This window comes from Mus caroli, chromosome 9 (assembly GCF_900094665.2).
Source record: "Mus caroli chromosome 9, CAROLI_EIJ_v1.1, whole genome shotgun sequence".
Classification (NCBI taxonomy): domain Eukaryota; kingdom Metazoa; phylum Chordata; class Mammalia; order Rodentia; family Muridae; genus Mus; species Mus caroli.
The window spans coordinates 98,313,996-98,331,676 of record NC_034578.1 but is presented as its reverse complement, the minus strand read 5'-3'; the positions used below and the strand labels follow the sequence as shown (position 1 = coordinate 98,331,676).

Sequence of the window (17,681 nt, the reverse complement as noted above, 5' to 3'; positions counted from 1 at the left end):
CACAGACCGAGAATCTGTTTAGGTGACGAGAATACACAACCCTCTCCTTCAGTGAAGGCAACTGTGGGTCCTGAGGGGAAAAGAGGAGCCAAGGCCAGAGGGACACTGCCTAGAGACTCCAACACAAAACTTAAAACACTCGCACTACGCACTCTGCTTCCTGACCCAGTCAGGCCAAGGCCATTCTGGCTCCAGACAAGATGGAGCCAAAGGATCTTTCCTCATAATAGTAACGCTGGTGATTATGTGAAGCCAGAGAAACACTGACTAACACCCCCGAGCCCACTGGTCACAGAAGCACCAGGATCTGAGTTTGATTCCCAGCACATACAGAAAAGTCAAGTGTGGCTGGAGAGGGAGAGACAGGAGAGTCCGCTTCCCAGTCAATCGGACTAGACTGAACTTCAGGTTCAGTAAGAGAATCTGCCTCAAAAAAATGATGTAATGGAAAGCCACCGAGGAAGACATCTGATGTTGACGCCTGGTGTGTGCACAAACACACACAACACACAAAGTTAATTTAAAATTAAATGTCGAGCTGGGCGTGGTACTGTACATCTGTAATTACGCTGCCCAGGAGGCTGAAACACACTCGTGGAGAGGAGGTAGGAGATAAGAGTTTAGTCTATACCATGAGATTTGGTCTCCAAAAGAAAACGTTAACAAACCTCTTATACATGCAGATAAAGACTCAAGACCTAGTCCAAGATTTGTATCACTAGACACAAGCTTAAGCCCATTTACCTCCAATTTTTGCAGAGGCATACGGCTGATTTCTACATTATTTCCATAGGCCAAAGGTCCTAGGTGGTTTAGGTCAGAGCCAAAGGGAAAGCACCCTGAGGTAGACTTTATAGACCAAGTACAGAGAACAAATTTCACTTTGCAAGCCCGAGGACAGGTTGGTACAAAAAGAGCAGAGGTCAAAGTGGCAGCAGCCATGATGTACTGTAGGGCTTTCAGGACCAGGAGCCAGAAGTTAAAAGCTCAGATGGTGGCTCCGACCAAGTTTTCTCCTCAGTAGTGGTCTCTGCTAACTTGAATCTTCCTAGACTCACCCTGCTTCCCTTCAAGTCTGACAACTCGTGGAGTGCGAAACCCAGTGCTGAAGGAAGCTGGGTCAAGAGTCCATCTCTACACTGTGGCTAACCCTGCTAGGAGCCACCTACAGCCATTCCCCACCCTTACCCACGGAAAGCCTCCTTTTTTGTTTTTTGTTTCCAGGTGACGATCTGATTAAACGAAAACTCAAGTGTCCCCAAGCAAGTGTCAACTGAGAATGTGGCATATCCTTACAAGGGAATACTTTTCAGTAGAACGAAGCATTTGCTGGCCATGCCACAACATGGAAACCCTGAAGACCATGTGCTAAGTAGAAGACAACAGACACAAAAGACCACTTACCACATGACTCCATGTAATGCAAAGTTCCGAATAGAGATCAGGAAATCAGTTACTTCCGGAAGCTGAGAGTGAGAAAGGAAGCGGGGTGACCACAAATGGGCATTGGGCTTTTTCTAGGGGCCACACATCTCAACAGGGGAGCTAGCACAGTGGTGTCCCCCTTTCTTCCAGCATTTGCAGGCTAAAGCAAGAAGGCTGCCAGGCAAGAGCAGCCTGGGCCACAGTCTGAGAACCTCCTGGACTACACAGTGAGGTCCTGCCTCAAAAATAAAACCATATGACAAAACCCAAAATGAAACAAATTGAATTCGACTGTGGTAATGACCGTTCAACACTGAATATATCAAAACCCATCTAGTTTATGGCGCAATGTTAATTATATCTCAGCAAAGCCACTTTTAAATTACAAAATACAACTTCTGGGCTGGAAAGATGGCTCAGTAACTAAGAGCACTCAATGCTCTAGCAAAGAAACCAGGTTTGATTCCTAGCATCCACAAGATGGCTTACAACCATCTGTAACTCCAGTTTCAGGGAGATCTGACACCCTCTTCTGGCCTCCACAGGTATCAGACACACACACTGTGCACATACACACATACATACATACACACAGGCAAACACCCACACACATAAAATAACTCTTAAAATGCTTTTTTCCTAGAATGTTTCATAGCCAGGCGTGCCCATGTGATACAGTTCCAGCGAGATGCTGTCAGAAACATCCTACAAGAACGTTAGTGGCATCCTCACACAAGGACTCAGCTAAGTGGTATTCCCATTTTCCTATCACAGAACATGAGGCTGGGGAGATGGCTCAAGTAGTAAAGTCCTTGTCATGCAAGGACAGAAAACTGAGTTATTGTCATAATCCTCTTTATGATATTCATCTGTTTATGTTCACAGGCATGTATGCTACGACACACGGGAGGTCAGAGGACAACTTGCAAGAGGCAGTTTTCTCTTGCCTAACGACTGAACTCCGGTCATCAGGTTTAATCAGAAGCCCTTTCAGAAAGTGAGCCACCTTACCAGGCCAGAGGTTCTAAATTCTATCCCTAGCACCCACCAAAGTAGAGAAGCAGTGTGGTGGCTTCCAGGACTGGGGAAGCACAAACAGCTGGATCCCCGGGGCCTATCTAGCAAACTGGTAAGTTTCAATGAGACACTCTGTCGTAAGAAACTAAGGCACGTGTCTTTAATCCCAGGACTCACTGTAGAGCGGGCAGATTTCTGAGTTCGAGGCCAAACTAGTCTACAAAGTGAGTTCTAGGACAGTGCTACACAGAGAAACCTTACCTTGAAAAGCCAAAGGTAGGTAGGTAGGTAGGTAGGTAGGTAGGTAGGTAGGTAGATAGATAGATAGATAGATAGATAGATAGATAGACAGACAGACAAAAACTAAGATGGAGAGATAGGAAGAAATTTAACATCCACCTCATGCTTTTACACACACACACACACACACACACACACACACACACACACACACACACAGAGACAGAGACAGAGACAGAGACAGAGAGAGACAGACCTAGAGAGGAGCCATCTATCTTCAGGGGCTTCAGCATCTGTGGAGTGAATAGTTTCTAGTCACCATGACTACGATGCAAGCCCCTATCTAGTATTAGTGCTAATTCTTGGTGGCAACAAAACAGAAGGCCAAAATATAAAGATAACTGGAAACATGGATTCCAGACGTAACTTTAAGGCACCATGGTATTTTATCTTAGGTTTTTGCTTAATGATGATGATTGTCAAGGTCAAGCTGTGTTTTTTGTTTTTTTGTTTGTTTGTTTTGTTTTAAATCCTGGAGCTCTCCTTACTACTTTAGAAACAAATCTTACTTTTAGCCACACATGGTGGTGTTTACTATCCTAGCACTTGTTTGAGCTTAGCCTGGGCTACACAGCAAGATACTGTATCAAAAAAACTTTTTAGTGTTGTCAGCAGAGACAGCTTATGGTCGCATCCTGCACTCCATCAATTTGCTTCTTAAAAACCTACATTTTTAGTGATGTGGGGGGCTGTGTTCGGCAGTATTCACAAGCTATACAAATCACTGGAGGAGGATCGGCCGTGGAAAGCGGACTCTTTCTTTCTTCCCTTGTCACTATCTCCACATAGTTCAGTAGAACAATCTACTGAAACGAGAGAGCATGCACATGTGTACAGGTAGCAAACCCCCAAGGGAAACAGAAGTGCGACTTAACCGGGACAGCCACACTTTACCTTAAAACAGTTCTGTCTAGATCTATGAATATACGTATATACTCAGATATGTTATATATGGGTATACATACTCACATGTTATATATATGGGTACATACATACGTATGTATATGAGTATGTGCCTTCATGAGTTTATGACACCATGTATATGCCTGGTGCCTGTGGAGGCCAGAGGGATTCAAACGCAGGTGCTCTAGAAGAGCTGTGAGCAGTCTGAGCCCACTTTCCAGCCCCAGAACAATGACTTTTAAAACAACTTCTATACAGAGAACTGTGATTTCTAAACATTGTTCTCATCTGAAACAAGAGTGCACTGAGTGTTGGATAAGAGGGGTGAGGGAAGCTGAGCTGCTCTCTGTAGGTAATGTACACACTGGCTGACTGGATGCTGAATTGAAGTACACACACTAGTACTTGTTGACTGAATCCCTTCTAAGATGCAGGCTATTAACAATGTGTCTTAAGTTACAAAAGGTTCAAAGGAGGCATTTTAAAACCCAGACATTTGAGGACAAAGCATATCATCAACAAGACACCATATGCAGGACGCCCTATGCGGGACACTGAGCTCCTGGCTTGCCTCCTGGAGCCTTGTACTGTGGAAGCTGTCTTTTCAGATACTCTCTTTATTCACAAGATTTATTTTAATAGGACAGACCCATGTTCTCCCTCACAACCCTGAGAGGACAGACACAGAGGCAGCAGCTGCAGGCCCAGTCACTTCACAGGCCCAGGTGACCAAACCTGTGTGTAGCTACATACATGTAGACTCTCCATGATAATTCCTTGTAGGAGTTATCATCCAACTTCTTAACAGGCCCTGGCGGCTGAGCAGAGTCAGCTGCTCTTCTGTTAGGGTTTTGGAACCTGAGTCAAGCTCTCAGGGGATAAAATGTGACTCCAAGACTTTCAGGACACAACCGACAGTCACACAAGTGGGCAGTATTTTGAATACCAGCATATAAAATGAGTCCTTTAATTTTTCAAGTGTTTTTAAAAAACCAATTTATACTTAAGCCAGCCTTGAAGATAAGCGTAAAAATTACCAATTTAAACCAAAAACCAAAACTAAAACCCCCCAAACCCACAACAACAGAAGCGCCGGCTCTGTGCGTAGCTCCGCCCAGGCGTGCACAGAGGGAACCCCAGCAGTAGAGAGGGGTCACTGTCTGGAACTGGGTCCCCTCCTTCCCCGGAGAGCAAAAATAAATAAGGTCACCACTGTTTTCTACAAGCCTGCCCCAGCCTTCTTCCAGCTCACAGGAAAGCTGACTGGGATGTGAACTCAGACCTGCTTCCCCAAACATGAGCAGAGCCATGGTCACTAAACAAGCGATTTTTCCATGCGGGGGCGATATGTTCTTTTTTTTATTTTTACTTTGTAATTTCTTTTTCTTTTTACTTTTTCAATTTTCCTTTTCCTAATATACTATCTTTCTTCGTATAAGGCAAACCAGACACCTTTGTAATGTTGTTTTTCCTAAGAAAAGTACCGCATTTTGAAGACAAACCACTCCCAAAAGTAGTGACCAAAATATTAAAATAGCTTTAAAGGTGAGTCACCTACATTACTTCAATGAAGTAAAACATTAAAAATAAAAGCAGTTGGCACTAAGACAGCTATTCCAAATATCTGTGTCTAAATAATTTTTAAAACTGTTTATTTATTTTTTAAAAAGACTGCACCCCCTAGTCCAAAGTCACTATATTTTAAAAAAATTTTTGGCCAAAAAATGTACAAAACCCCTTTTGGTTCAACCTAGTAAAAGTGGTATCTAGAAAACACTCTGCGTTATTACGTCATCGTTAAAAGCTGAGGTTTGGAAGCACTGCTAAGGCTGGGTGACCTGGAGACAGTGTGCCCCTGCAGGCATTGCGCTGCACGAGGGGCATCCATGACAGACAGGCACTTTCTTCTGAGTGGTGGAGCTGGGAGAGAAGTCAGACGTAGGCTCCCAGGGCAGCGTGGAACTCTGTGAGGCACTGGACCAGCTGCTGGAACTTAGGCCTCTCCTCAGGGTCCAAGGCCCAGCAACAGGCCATCACAGCAAACCTGCAGTGACATGGAAATGTGTCAGGCCTCCGTCAGCGTCCTGCCAGTTATGTGCTCTGTTCAATGGGCTGCTGGGGAGGACAGCCATGAGCAATCGCTTAGCTGTACTATGTTAGCAGCTTCAGGATTAAAGGAAGCTAAGTTATTTGGATTACACACAGCAATCTCAGTTCTTCATGAGAATACAATACTCAGAAAGTTCAGAGCTTTGTGTAAATACACAGAACAGTCAGAACAACGGGCTGCTGCGTTGTCCTGGACACTGTTGAGGAAGAACTAGGAAGAGGTGTTACCTGAAATTAAGACTCCTGGAGCTACAGCAAAGCTACTATCTAAAACTGGCAGGGAAACCTTTTAGGGCCTCTGTAGACAACACACTGCTGTGCCCACCATCCCAACCAGCCCCTGTGTACCCCACCGCCATGATGGAGGCAAGGAAGGAAGGCAAGGCCAGGATGAGAAAGGTGTCTGTCTGTGCATGTCTGTGTGTACTGTCATGTGGTCTATGTGCATGTTTGTGTGGTTGTATGCATGTGTCTGTGCATGTCTGTGGAGAGCAGAGGTCAGCACTGAGTTCTGTCCTCTACTTTCTTTACTCGGAAGGAGTATCTTACTGGACCTGGAGCTCAGAGATGCAGCTACAATGGCTGGCCAGCGAGCTCCTGGGACCTGCCTGTCCGCTCGCCCTGTGGGAGGGTCTCAGACGTGCACTGCCTTGGCGGGTGCATTTGGATCTCAAGAAAGGTCTCACTAAGTGCTGTATCTTTTCATCTGTTTAAACAAAACTCAGGTAACTGGCGTGGCACCCTATCAGTTTCCTCACTGGTGTATTAGATTCTCAGGTCAATTTTTAGTAATCAAGATTATGTACCCCTGATAAAAGAGGCCAAGCGGGTTAAAAAGTGACTGCTGTTTTCCACAAGGTCTCGGTCCTGTCTGAAGATTCATCAGTCTCCCAGGGGGGCGTCTGGGTGAACGTAGGAACGTGCTTTCCTGCTTTATAGTAACATAGTAAATGCATCAAGGCTCATGTCTGAGATCCAAAACACTCACAGTTCATCGGGGCAGTTGATTGGCTGGGCTATTCGGTAACCATCTTTCAGGTAAGCGGCCATCTCAAAGGGGTCGATGTCCACGTAGGGCGTCTGGCCCAGAGTCATGAGCTCCCACAGCGTCACTCCAAAGGCCCACTAGGAGAGGACAGCAGCACAATGAGGGGAACATTCTAAAACTGGGTGCTGGTGACTACAGACAGGTCAGAAATAGAAACTGGTCAAACTCCTAAATAAAGTGAGTACTGCTCATAAAACAAAAGCTGCCATACTGGTTACTTTCTCTAGCTGGTGTAGAAAAGAAAGCATTAAAATGCGTTAATTCTTCAATGTTAACATTTGTATCATCTGGTCTAAGTAACTAGGTCGGTTCAAAAAAACCATTTCTCTCACTGGCTATTCACCATGCTACCCCTAAGTTAACTAATTATGGTGGGAAATGGAGAACAACCTAGATGGACAGAACATCCATCCACTCATGGACAGAAGATTCACTCAGTAAGCGAGACATGCAGATTACATAACATATAAGCAGTCACGGGTTTCTGATCTGCTTATTTTGCAGAGCTAGGGATGGAACCCTAGCATGCACAGAGAGACAATGTGTTGTTGTCATCATTTACAACTTTTAGGAACACCCTGAAAAGATATTGTCCAGCTGAGGAGAAGTCAGAGTTACTTAAAACCAGTAAGGAGATGAACAGTAAGCACAGAGCCTAAGCAGAGGCACTGCAAGGCCCGGCCGGCTGACTCAGGCCTTCCCTTCATGAGAAGGACGAGCAGTGGAAGACAGGCTCCACTACCAACCCAGAGCTGTGGCTATGCTGCTGTCCAGGGCACGGTGGGGACAACCTGCTGCCACCTGCGAACCTGGGTTCACGTCAACGCTGGGGAGAGGGGGCAACACCTGTGCAGGAGCTAAAGGGTTCTCACCAGTGCTTCGCAATGAGCCTCCAATCACATTCAGTTTTCACAACAAACCCTAGAACCTCCCGCTGGCAGCTTAGGTTACCAGGTGAGGAAGCAGGTGAAACCTGTGGCTGGCCAAGCACACATCTCAGTGAGTGAAAGGGCAGAGCTGGGTGGGGCACACAGCACATCCACGCCCAAAGCACAAAGCTGGAGGTTACTGTTTCAGTACAAACAAAACCTGGAAACACTGTGTAAAGAACATGGATTTTTTTAAAAAAAGCCTTTCACAGGTTGAATATCCCTAATGCAAAACACACCAAAATCTAAGTTGTAGAGCTGACACTACAATAAAAAATTTCCATGCCATGAAACTGTTTCATGCACAAAATCATTAAAAATATTACACAAAACAGACCTGCGTTTAGATTTGAGTCCCATTTGTACAGCATATGTATGTATGTATATATTAAATCTAGGGAAAAAAAACCCAAGCATTTTGGATGAAGGCTATTCAACCTATATTAGTGAACAATAGCCACATTTTTAACAGAATCTATAAAACAAAACAAAACAAAAAATCTATAATGGAATGACATTAAATACTGCTGTAAAAGCTGATCCCTTCCTTCCTAATTCCAGCTTCTACTGGTCATTAGAAGTCCTGGGTGTTCTTAAAGTTATAGTCTTAGTCTCAGGGGGTAGCATTTCCCACCTGTTCACCCACGATCCATGTGCTCAGGGGCAGCACTGCCAGAACAGCAAAGCCTTTCAGAATCTGCTGTCCTTTCACCAGTGAGCATCAGGCCATGTCTGACAGGAAGAGGTATAAGTAACAGGTGCAGATGAATGCTAGTTTCTATTTTGCGAGTGGTGGTGGCACTGGTGGGGGGCAGGTCTCTCTCTGTAACCCAGGCTGGCCTGAATCTCCAACAACTTCCCTTCCCCAACTTCCTAAAGTGCTGAGACTACAGACATGCGCCAAGAGACATAGCTTCTGATCTTGTTATTTAAAATGAAGGACACAAACTAGGTTTTTTTAATGAACAATATATACTGGCATGGTTTGTTTTCATCTTAACGTATGAGGCTGAGGTCACTGAATGGGGCAGCTTCTGTGTGATTCCTCTGGGAATTTAAAATGCCAGACAGGCTTCAGCAGAGCAATCGCCCCTAGCCAGTTAACTGAGACGAAACCTTAGCACTCACTGGAAACGTGTGACGGGATACTCTCATGCTCTGCCCTGCCTTTCATGGGCAGCTGTTGATGAAGGGACCAGGGTCCTGGATGGCAAGGCACTGAGTTAGAGACCTGCTTGAGTCTAAGGTGCACTGTGTTTGTTGGGTTTGGCTTTTTTTCCATTGCTGTGTTGGCTTTCCCTTCCTGTTTTACCCTTTAGGAGACAGATGCACCGACTTGAACCCGTCCCACCACTGCGTTTCTGGAAGTCGGTAACTTGCTTCCTTTCCTAAACTCAGAGCTGAAAACAAATTCACCTGAGTATAAATCATACCTTGAGGCTCACTCAGATCTGATGAGACTGATTTTAGGCAAATGAGGAAGGAATGTCAGGAAGGAATGAAAGCAATCTACTACATGAGGGGTGTGAATTAGGAGGCCCAGTAGCAGAACATGAGAGACTCCACCATGCCTCCACCATGTGTACATTTTGAACTCCCGATGCCCAGTGTGAAAAAGCTAGCGGGTGGGGCTATGGAAGGAGTTAACACCATAAAGGTGGAGCTCCCAGGAATGGGAGCTTATAAAGTCTTATGAAGACCTCAGCAAACCCCACTCTTCCCTCTGCCATGTGAAGAAATAGCAGAAAGCAGGACGCTGATCAGTGCCCTCATGCTGGACTCCCCAGGCTTCAGAGCTGGAGGAATGCAGCCTGTGTCCTGCGCTACTGGGTCTACCCGCCTTCCTCTAAGACACTGCTTAACCTCCAAAGTTAGCATCTGCAGCTGCTGGTGTGACCAGTCCTCAGACACCTGCAGACCTACACACAACCGACGACTATCACAGAACTGGCTGCTCACGCCACTTTCTCCACCAGCAGACACTTGCACAGGGCTTCATCGGAATCCTGGGGTCTTCTAAGGGAGACGACGCAGAGAGCAGGAGCACATCTCCAAAGCACTCCAGAGGAGAGATGCTCAGAGACGCGTGAGATCCTGAGAGAGCAGTACTGCAGACAACACTGCCAGGGGAGTCGACCATGTCTGGAAATACAGCAACTGTTCTTAAAGTGATCCCTGTACTCCTTGTTCTTAAGAAACGCCAGGACAACCAACGCTAGAGCAATACAACGAAGCAGGACCCTAACATCAAGAACATTACATCTTAAATCTCTATTTCCTAAGCCATGGTCTAAACTGATCCTTTCATGTCTACATTGTTCTTCTGTCCCTACACTAATTCTCTTAATGTGAATGTGATACTAATAGGTCTAAGATTGTTGGTGTATAAAATCTGCAACCATGAAGCAAACACACAACTAGCTACTGAGGATCTTCTAAGCCCTACTCTAAAATTAGTAATGGAAAATATGAGACAGAAAGAATTCTCTGCTTTGGAAAATAGGAAGCATCTTTCAGAAACTCCAGCTTTCCCTTAGACACCACCTGCTGTACGTGAGTCTCCTGACTGAGCCTACTCAGTATCTGGCGATGGCCACTAGAGCGCTTGGCGGACTGGAGCAAGATGGAGCATGCTGCAGATGCAGGCTCTGAATGACTGCAGACTCTGCTCCCAGGACAATGTCCACTGGTGTCTAGAAAGAAACAGCAGGCACATGGGATGCATTTGATTTGCTCTATGGCCTAGTAACTATTCACAGGCCTTAAAAAGGAACCCCCGAGTGCCAGAAATCATGCTGATAAGATTAGCATGGGAGTCATTTCTTTGATTGTTTTTTTCCCAAGAAAATGCTTTTTAAACACAATGTAGTACCACAAAGACGAGAAAAACAACATGAAACTCTCAACTGTGCTTTCCTGATTGCATTCACCACTCAATCGGTGGCAGACTCTTGACAGCTGAACTGTGTTAGCTACTATAATTATCTAAATAATTCAAAGGAGGCATCAATCAAAATATATTTTTTCAAATAAAGGGGAAAAAGTCGTAACAGAAATCTGAAGTTGTGCCTACATTTGGCAAAAACAGAGAACAAGAACAATACCCAGGCGTCTTCAGAGTGCCTATGTGAAGTCACATCTTGGCATAGTAGACATTCGTAACTAGCTGGATCTGATTGTGTGTACTTCCTAAGCTGACAGCTAAGAGCTGATGTTAACGTTATTAGAATCTTAATGTACCAACATATTGGATGTTTCCAGATAGAATTACAGAAACAAAGCCCAAAGTGGCAATGCGTTACTATTATGAGAAAACAACCAACCAGTGTGTTTCTAAGCAAATCATGAAGACTCCTTAACTACAAAACTGCAGAACTATAAGGTTCTTTCAAGGAGAAAAAGGGGTCCTGAGCTACACCTGCAAGTGTGCACTTACACACCTGCAAGTGTGCACTTCCCATGTGCAGATTCAGTGGGAGCAGGGCTACAGTTCTTAGTGCATGATGGTGAAAACTGTTCAGCACCCTCTAGAAATGAGGTTTCAACCTCACTGTACAACCTTTACAACTACCTCTAGACTGAGTTTCAACCTCACTGTACAACCTTTACAACTACCTCCTAGTGCTCAGGAGATAGAGCTGCATGGATCCTTAAGTTCAAGACCAGCCTGGTTACAGAGCAAGTTCAAGGACAGCCAGGGTTAAACAGAGAAACTGTGCCTAGGAGAGAGAGAGAGAGAGAGAGAGAGAGAGAGAGAAGAGAGAGAACGAATATGAATCCCACCTCCACCCAAAGAGAGCAAAGTCAACATGTGTTCATGGAGTTGTTAGCATTTTTAACCCCAATGTTAGAATGTAACAATAACCTTTAAGAATTTGAAACAATATGCGATGCCCCAACTTGATGGCAGAATTTTAAACTAACAGGCTATCATAGTCACAGGAAAAGACCTAAGTATTTCTTTTAGTTCCAAGTATTCAAGGCAAAAGATACTTATAGGGCGTATGTATGCATATGAAATGCGTCTGGAAGAATTTAAGGGAAAAATTTGATCATTTTTAGGAGTTAGCCACGTTAAATTTAATGAAGGGACATTCTTACAATGATATGCTAAGCTCAATTCAAGAGAACTTGGAATAAGACAAAACACATGCCTGTAATCCTAGCACTTAGAAGGCTGAGGCAAGATTTCATGCTCAAGACCAGCATGGGCTGTCATGAGGGAGAACTTCATTGAACTGGGAGTTGGTATTCTAAATTTAGAGAATTCTGTTAAGATGTCCAGTACTGGACTCACAATGATCAAAACAAAATGAAGGAGGGCCATTTGAGGAGTCATATGGAAACCTACAACAGAGATTTCTTAAAATACATACATATATGAAAGAAATATAAATGGAGTCACCAAATAATGGAGGAGCGAATCCTCCAACTTGCCATCTCTCCACCAAGTGCCACCTCTGGTGACAGGATTTAAGGCCCACTCCATGAGACAAAACCCATGCCTAACACTGCTTGGGTGGCCAAGAACCTAGCTTAAATAGACCACAGACCTATAAGAAAACCAAGTACTATTGTTATGCAAAAGGAATTTAGCAATAAAATATTGCTGTAATTATTTAATCTCAAGTCGGGGTTTCTACCCCGCCTTTGATCATTCAGTTCCCAGATAAAATACACGAAACTTTTATTATCATAACAAGACTTAGTCAGCCCAAGAGTTGGGCAGCTATCTATCCTCTACACGACTAGAATCTATTTCCCCAGTAATAATGCTCCATCTGGGCTGCCCGTAACTTCACTGCCAGTCCTCATGGTTGTCCTTTTAGGACTGACTCACCTAATTCATGGCCCCTTCCTTCTTCCCTCCTTCTCCCTTTTCTCAACCCCAAGCTTGGAAACCCTGAGCCCTGCCCATCTCAATTCTGTCCAGCTACAGGCCGTAGGCATCTTTATTCCCCAATCAGAGATGACTTGGGGGCAAGGTCACAGCGTTGTCCGTCGGTTCTATGTGTAGATTCTCTAGTCCTTGAGATCTACCAGGCCTTGGGAGCTGATATTTAACCTTACAGTACATAGCAAAAGACCAAACCTCAACAATACTCCCCTTTTTAGTCCAACAAAAGGCTCTTTTTCCTCTCAGATATAAACTGAATACAATTATAACAATTATGAAAACTATAAGGCATGATATACACTTAGAATGTCTAGTCCATTTATATCTGAGCCCTGAGCAATTTGTTATAGAACCAGCAAAATCAATACACGGGGAAAAAGCATGTGCACTAATCAATGTAAGTAACGAGCAAGACCGGTGTCAGTAACCCACTATTAAAAGGGAGATGTGTGAAACATACAAACCGAAATGGAAAGGCAGCTCTGAATAATAAAATAAGTCAGAAGCCCAAACACAATCAACCCAGTTCTTTGATGTTGAAACATGAGATCAAATCCCAATTATTTTACAAGTAATGTAGTATTGTCAAATGATGATTTAGGGACCTTAATAGCCAAACTTTTTATCTAATTTCCGAATACCCAGCTACAGTGTGCAACAGTCAAGAGATAAAAACAAAACAAACAAAAAACACATTACTTTTTCATTCTTTCTTGATACACAGTCACTATGTACCGAAGGTGGGTCTAGAACTCACGATCCCCTCACTCTGCCTTCCCAGGCTGGGCTGATTATGATCTAGAGTAGAATAGATAGTAGTGGTACAGAACCTTACAACAGACGAGTAGATGCGGCTTCTGGAAGCACATCACTGAGCAGAAGGGCTCAACTCTGTGCTCTGGAAGAGGAGAAAGAACTACGCTGACACCTAACAGGAACAGTGTCAGGACTGCAGATGAGAGAGGCTGCAGACTGAGAAGAGACCATGCTCAGAAAGCAACCATTCTGCCTTTAGTAGCCACGCCGTCATCCTGAGACTTGTGCAAGGGAGATGATAGTGGCCATCAGCTCCCTAAATCTCAGAGCCCCTCAGTGGGAATGGTGCTGCCTCAGCTGGTGTGAGCAAGGAGAACACAGGATTTGGGCCGGTTGCTCTGCTTTAAGTGGGCCAAGAGGGAGCTAAGTACACAGGCTCTCGGGATGAAAATTTCAAGGAATAGCACCAAGATTTTTAAAAGAACAAAACACTGAGTGTAGTGGAACAGAAAGCTTTTCTCTACATGCTGATGACCTGGGCTCCAGTACTTACCACGTCACTAGCACTAGAGAACTCATTATTAACCAGACTTTCCAGAGCCATCCATCTCACTGGCCTGTTCTCGTTGTCCCCTAGGCAGTGATAGTCCATAGGAAACAAGTCTCTGGAAAGGGCATTGTCTGTGATTTTGACTTGAAGAGTGTCGTCGATGCTGAAGAGAGAGAGACATGAACATAGAAGGTAGCAGGGTGTTAAGATGCTGCATCACCACAGTCTGTGTGCCCCGTGACTCCCAGACAGAGGGCAAGCCCGGGGAGCATCGGACACCTACACACAGTTCCTAGCAGCCAGGTCTTTATGGATCACTTCTCTCCTCGCCAGGTAGCTCATCCCGCAGGCAATCTGAATAGCCATATGGACCAGATCTTGCTGGGAAATTGCCTGTGGTAACAGAGGAAAAGAAATGACACAGTCTGTAGATATTGCAGAACTAGTTTGGGATCTGATTACCTGAGTCTACAGTCCCACCCCACAACACTCCCTTGCACCCACTTACTGAGATTTTGAAAACCTATTTCTCAACCAAGATGTGCTCTGGCAGCACGGAATACTGTTCATCCATTACAAAAGCTCCTGTCGGGTAGCGGGATTTACCATCTATGCGACTTTATCCATGACACTTATCTTTTTCATGTGTCTCTCTAATGACTGGCTCTTTTCTTTTGTAGTAGTAGGTTTTATCAGATTATCACCACCACCACCACCACCCTGGGGTGGGGGCAGCATTAAGTCTCTCTGCAGACATGCTCCTAGAGCCCCTAGATGCCCGCCGGCGCTGCAGGCTGGGCAGGGAAGTCCCTCCCCTGGTGACACGCACAGACCACGACCTCTAACTACATGGTTCGAACCAGAGTCTTTCAGCTTAAACGACATATCCTATACACTAAGAGTCAAATACTCAGTGCAGATCTGAGTTTGTTTTTCTTATTAACTATAAGAAGTATGCTATTATAAGTCTTAAAATCAATTTAACAAGAACAGAAAATAGAGCAGACGGCAAAGCGCCCAGCAGACTCTCTGACCACTACCACAGCACGTCTGGAATCTGATGAAGGTTCACAGTAAGCACACGGGTAGTGACAAGAGAGAAACTGTTAAACGGTGGCGTCTCACGGTCAGGCACTTTAAGGATAGTCCTGATTATCTCCCATGATCCTGACCTCCAACCTTCAGTGCTGCTGGCACCATATGGTCAGACCGCTCTGCTAGGATTTCTATTCCAAGAAAGGAAATCCTAGACCATCTTCAGAAGTTACTCCGGAAGGGACTTTGAGCTGCTGTCATAGGGCATAAGAGGTGATTATGAATGAACCACAGGCCATCTTCACGGTCCTCTAAATCGACAGCTTCTAAATATCTCCTGGTTCATTCTGACGTCTTTTTTTTTTTAATCTTTAGACACTATGTGTATAGTTATTAATATCTACTTGCAAAAACATTAGGAAATTTTCACATTTAGGGAAATTTTCTCACCTGTGGATTATTGGCTTCTACTAATTTGCACTGCCGAAGAAATAATTTAAGATTCCCCCAATTCATGTATGGCAATACCACCATGGGCTTTTCTCCTTCTTCTATGCACACATGAGTAATAGGAAGGAGGTTTCTAGAAAATAATAAGAGATTTGGAAAAATGCAAGTGGAATCTAAAACCTTACTGGTTTATCTTAAATAAAAAGTAATAAAGATAATCGAAAGCAAAATGAAATTCCAAACACACTTAAAAAGATTATCATTAAAACATTTATTTACAAATGGCCTACTTCTTAAACCAGATGTGAAAAGTCCTCATAAGTATGAGCTTTCTTTGTAGAATTAAAAATGACTACCCAGAATGAATCCCTTTGTACTAGATTTGCTGACGGCCATGTTAAATCCCCGCCCTAAAGGACAGGCGCAGACAGCTGATGGTGGCTTGGCCAGGAGCTCATCATCACGCTGTCCCACTGACTTTACTGTCACGCTGGAAAACAAAAAGGCCCCATCCCCGCTTTGAATAAAACGGGACCATCAAAACTCTCCAACAGGTTGAAACTGTCACAAAGTCAAATGTTTGAGTAGAATTTGGAACCTGAGTATTGAAAACAAGATTCACTCTGTGTGTGTGTGTGTGTGTGTGTTTGTGCATGCTTGTGAGACTGGATATGGGAGTGCATGGGGGCCCTGCTCCCCTCCCCCACTTGGCCTTAGTTTTCAAACTTGTAACATGTGGATTTCAAACAATTCTTATGTACACAATAAACAAGAGTGCACTAAACAATCTTGCATACTTTACTTCTCATGGCGCTCACACACACACACACACACACGTCCCATCCTCCTGTGTAATGACACTCCAGCTGATATATGAAAATAACTCATTTTCCCCAAGGTTGTAAGTATTTAAATAATTACCTCCTCTCTATTAAGCCAGAAATAACATAGACTCAATTTACATACTCAGTGCCACCTCCTGTGTTGTTACGTTTAATGCATTTTTGAAACACATACATAACAATACCCTAAAAGCACTATTTATTAGTTCTTTATGGCTTCATAAAGAATGAATACATGGGGGCTAGAGAGATGGCTTGGGGATTAAGAGCACTGGCTGCTCTTCTAAAGGACCCAAGTTCAAATTCTAGCACCCACATGGCAGTTTACAACTGTTATTCCAGTTCTAGTGAATCTGACACCCTCACAAAGACACAATTGGAGGCAGAACACCAATGTCAAAAAGTTTTTTTAAAGAATTAATATGAAACATAAAAAGGTGCATTAACAAGAGGAGTCAATAGGATATCAACATTGAAAAGTTGCACATACTACGGATGCCCAAGAATGACAAAGTAACACCTTACAACTGAACGATCAAAAAATGAAAAGAGCGGGCTGAAGAGATGGCTGAGCGGTTAAGAGCAATGACTGCTCTTCCAGAGGTCCTGAGTTCAAATTCCAGCAACCACATGGTGGCTCACAACCATCCATAATGAGATCTGACACCCTCTTCTGGGGTGTCTGAAGATAGCTACAGTGTACTTACATATAATAAATAAATATCTTTAAAAAAATGAAAAGAATTCAAAGAAACTGAGGCACAACCCACACATTCACAGGACAACCACAAAGACAAAGGGAAAGCTGCAGAAATGTACCAAGAGGCGCTGTCTCTGACATGTGAGATGACAGTAAGTTTCTGCTTGGCCTTTATGTCCTAAGAGTGTCCCCACTGCAAGAAGTATCAGTCTCTAAGAGGCACTGGACGGACACATCAAAGACTTTAGCATTACAGCTGAAGAGTGGTTAAGAACCGATGGACAAAGATCAAGTATAAAGAGAAGAAAATTCAGGTGTCATCAGATTCCACGCCCCTGTGCTTTCCCCTGGGCTGCTGGTCATTTCCTTCAGAGGATAAAGGAGAATGCAGAAGGACTGCAGAGCCCCCTCCTTTCCAGAAGCACACACACAGACACACACACAGACACACACACAGACACACACAGACACACACACAGGCACACACACAGACACACACACAGGCACACACACAGACACACACACAGGCACACACACAGACACACACACAGGCACACACACAGACACACACACAGACACACACACAGGCACACGCACAGAAAGACACACACAGACACACACACTCCAACTCGAGCTTCACCTAGAGGATCAATCAGGGCTAACCCTGCTTCAGGATAAGCAGGTGAGCTGGCCACTTCCTTAACCCTAAAGGATTATCTC

General features: G+C 44.3%; 1 protein-coding gene across 3 annotated transcripts in view; it reads right to left on the bottom strand.

Annotated features, from left to right (window-relative positions):
* Positions 1–2,927: 2,927 nt before the first annotated feature.
* Positions 2,928–17,681, bottom strand: part of Ryk (receptor like tyrosine kinase) — a 75,343-nt gene continuing 60,589 nt past the window's right edge. For 2 of the 3 annotated variants that reach the window (XM_021171648.2, XM_029481499.1), the window contains exons 11-15: positions 15,420–15,552; positions 14,218–14,327; positions 13,938–14,097; positions 6,743–6,879; positions 2,928–5,689 (exon numbers count right to left, since the gene is read on the bottom strand). In XM_021171648.2, the coding sequence (XP_021027307.1) occupies positions 5,578–5,689; positions 6,743–6,879; positions 13,938–14,097; positions 14,218–14,327; positions 15,420–15,552 (652 nt within the window). In that variant the 3' untranslated portion in view covers positions 2,928–5,577. The remainder of the gene's footprint in view (positions 5,690–6,742; positions 6,880–13,937; positions 14,098–14,217; positions 14,328–15,419; positions 15,553–17,681) is intronic. The other variant, XM_021171649.1, reaches the window with a different exon arrangement.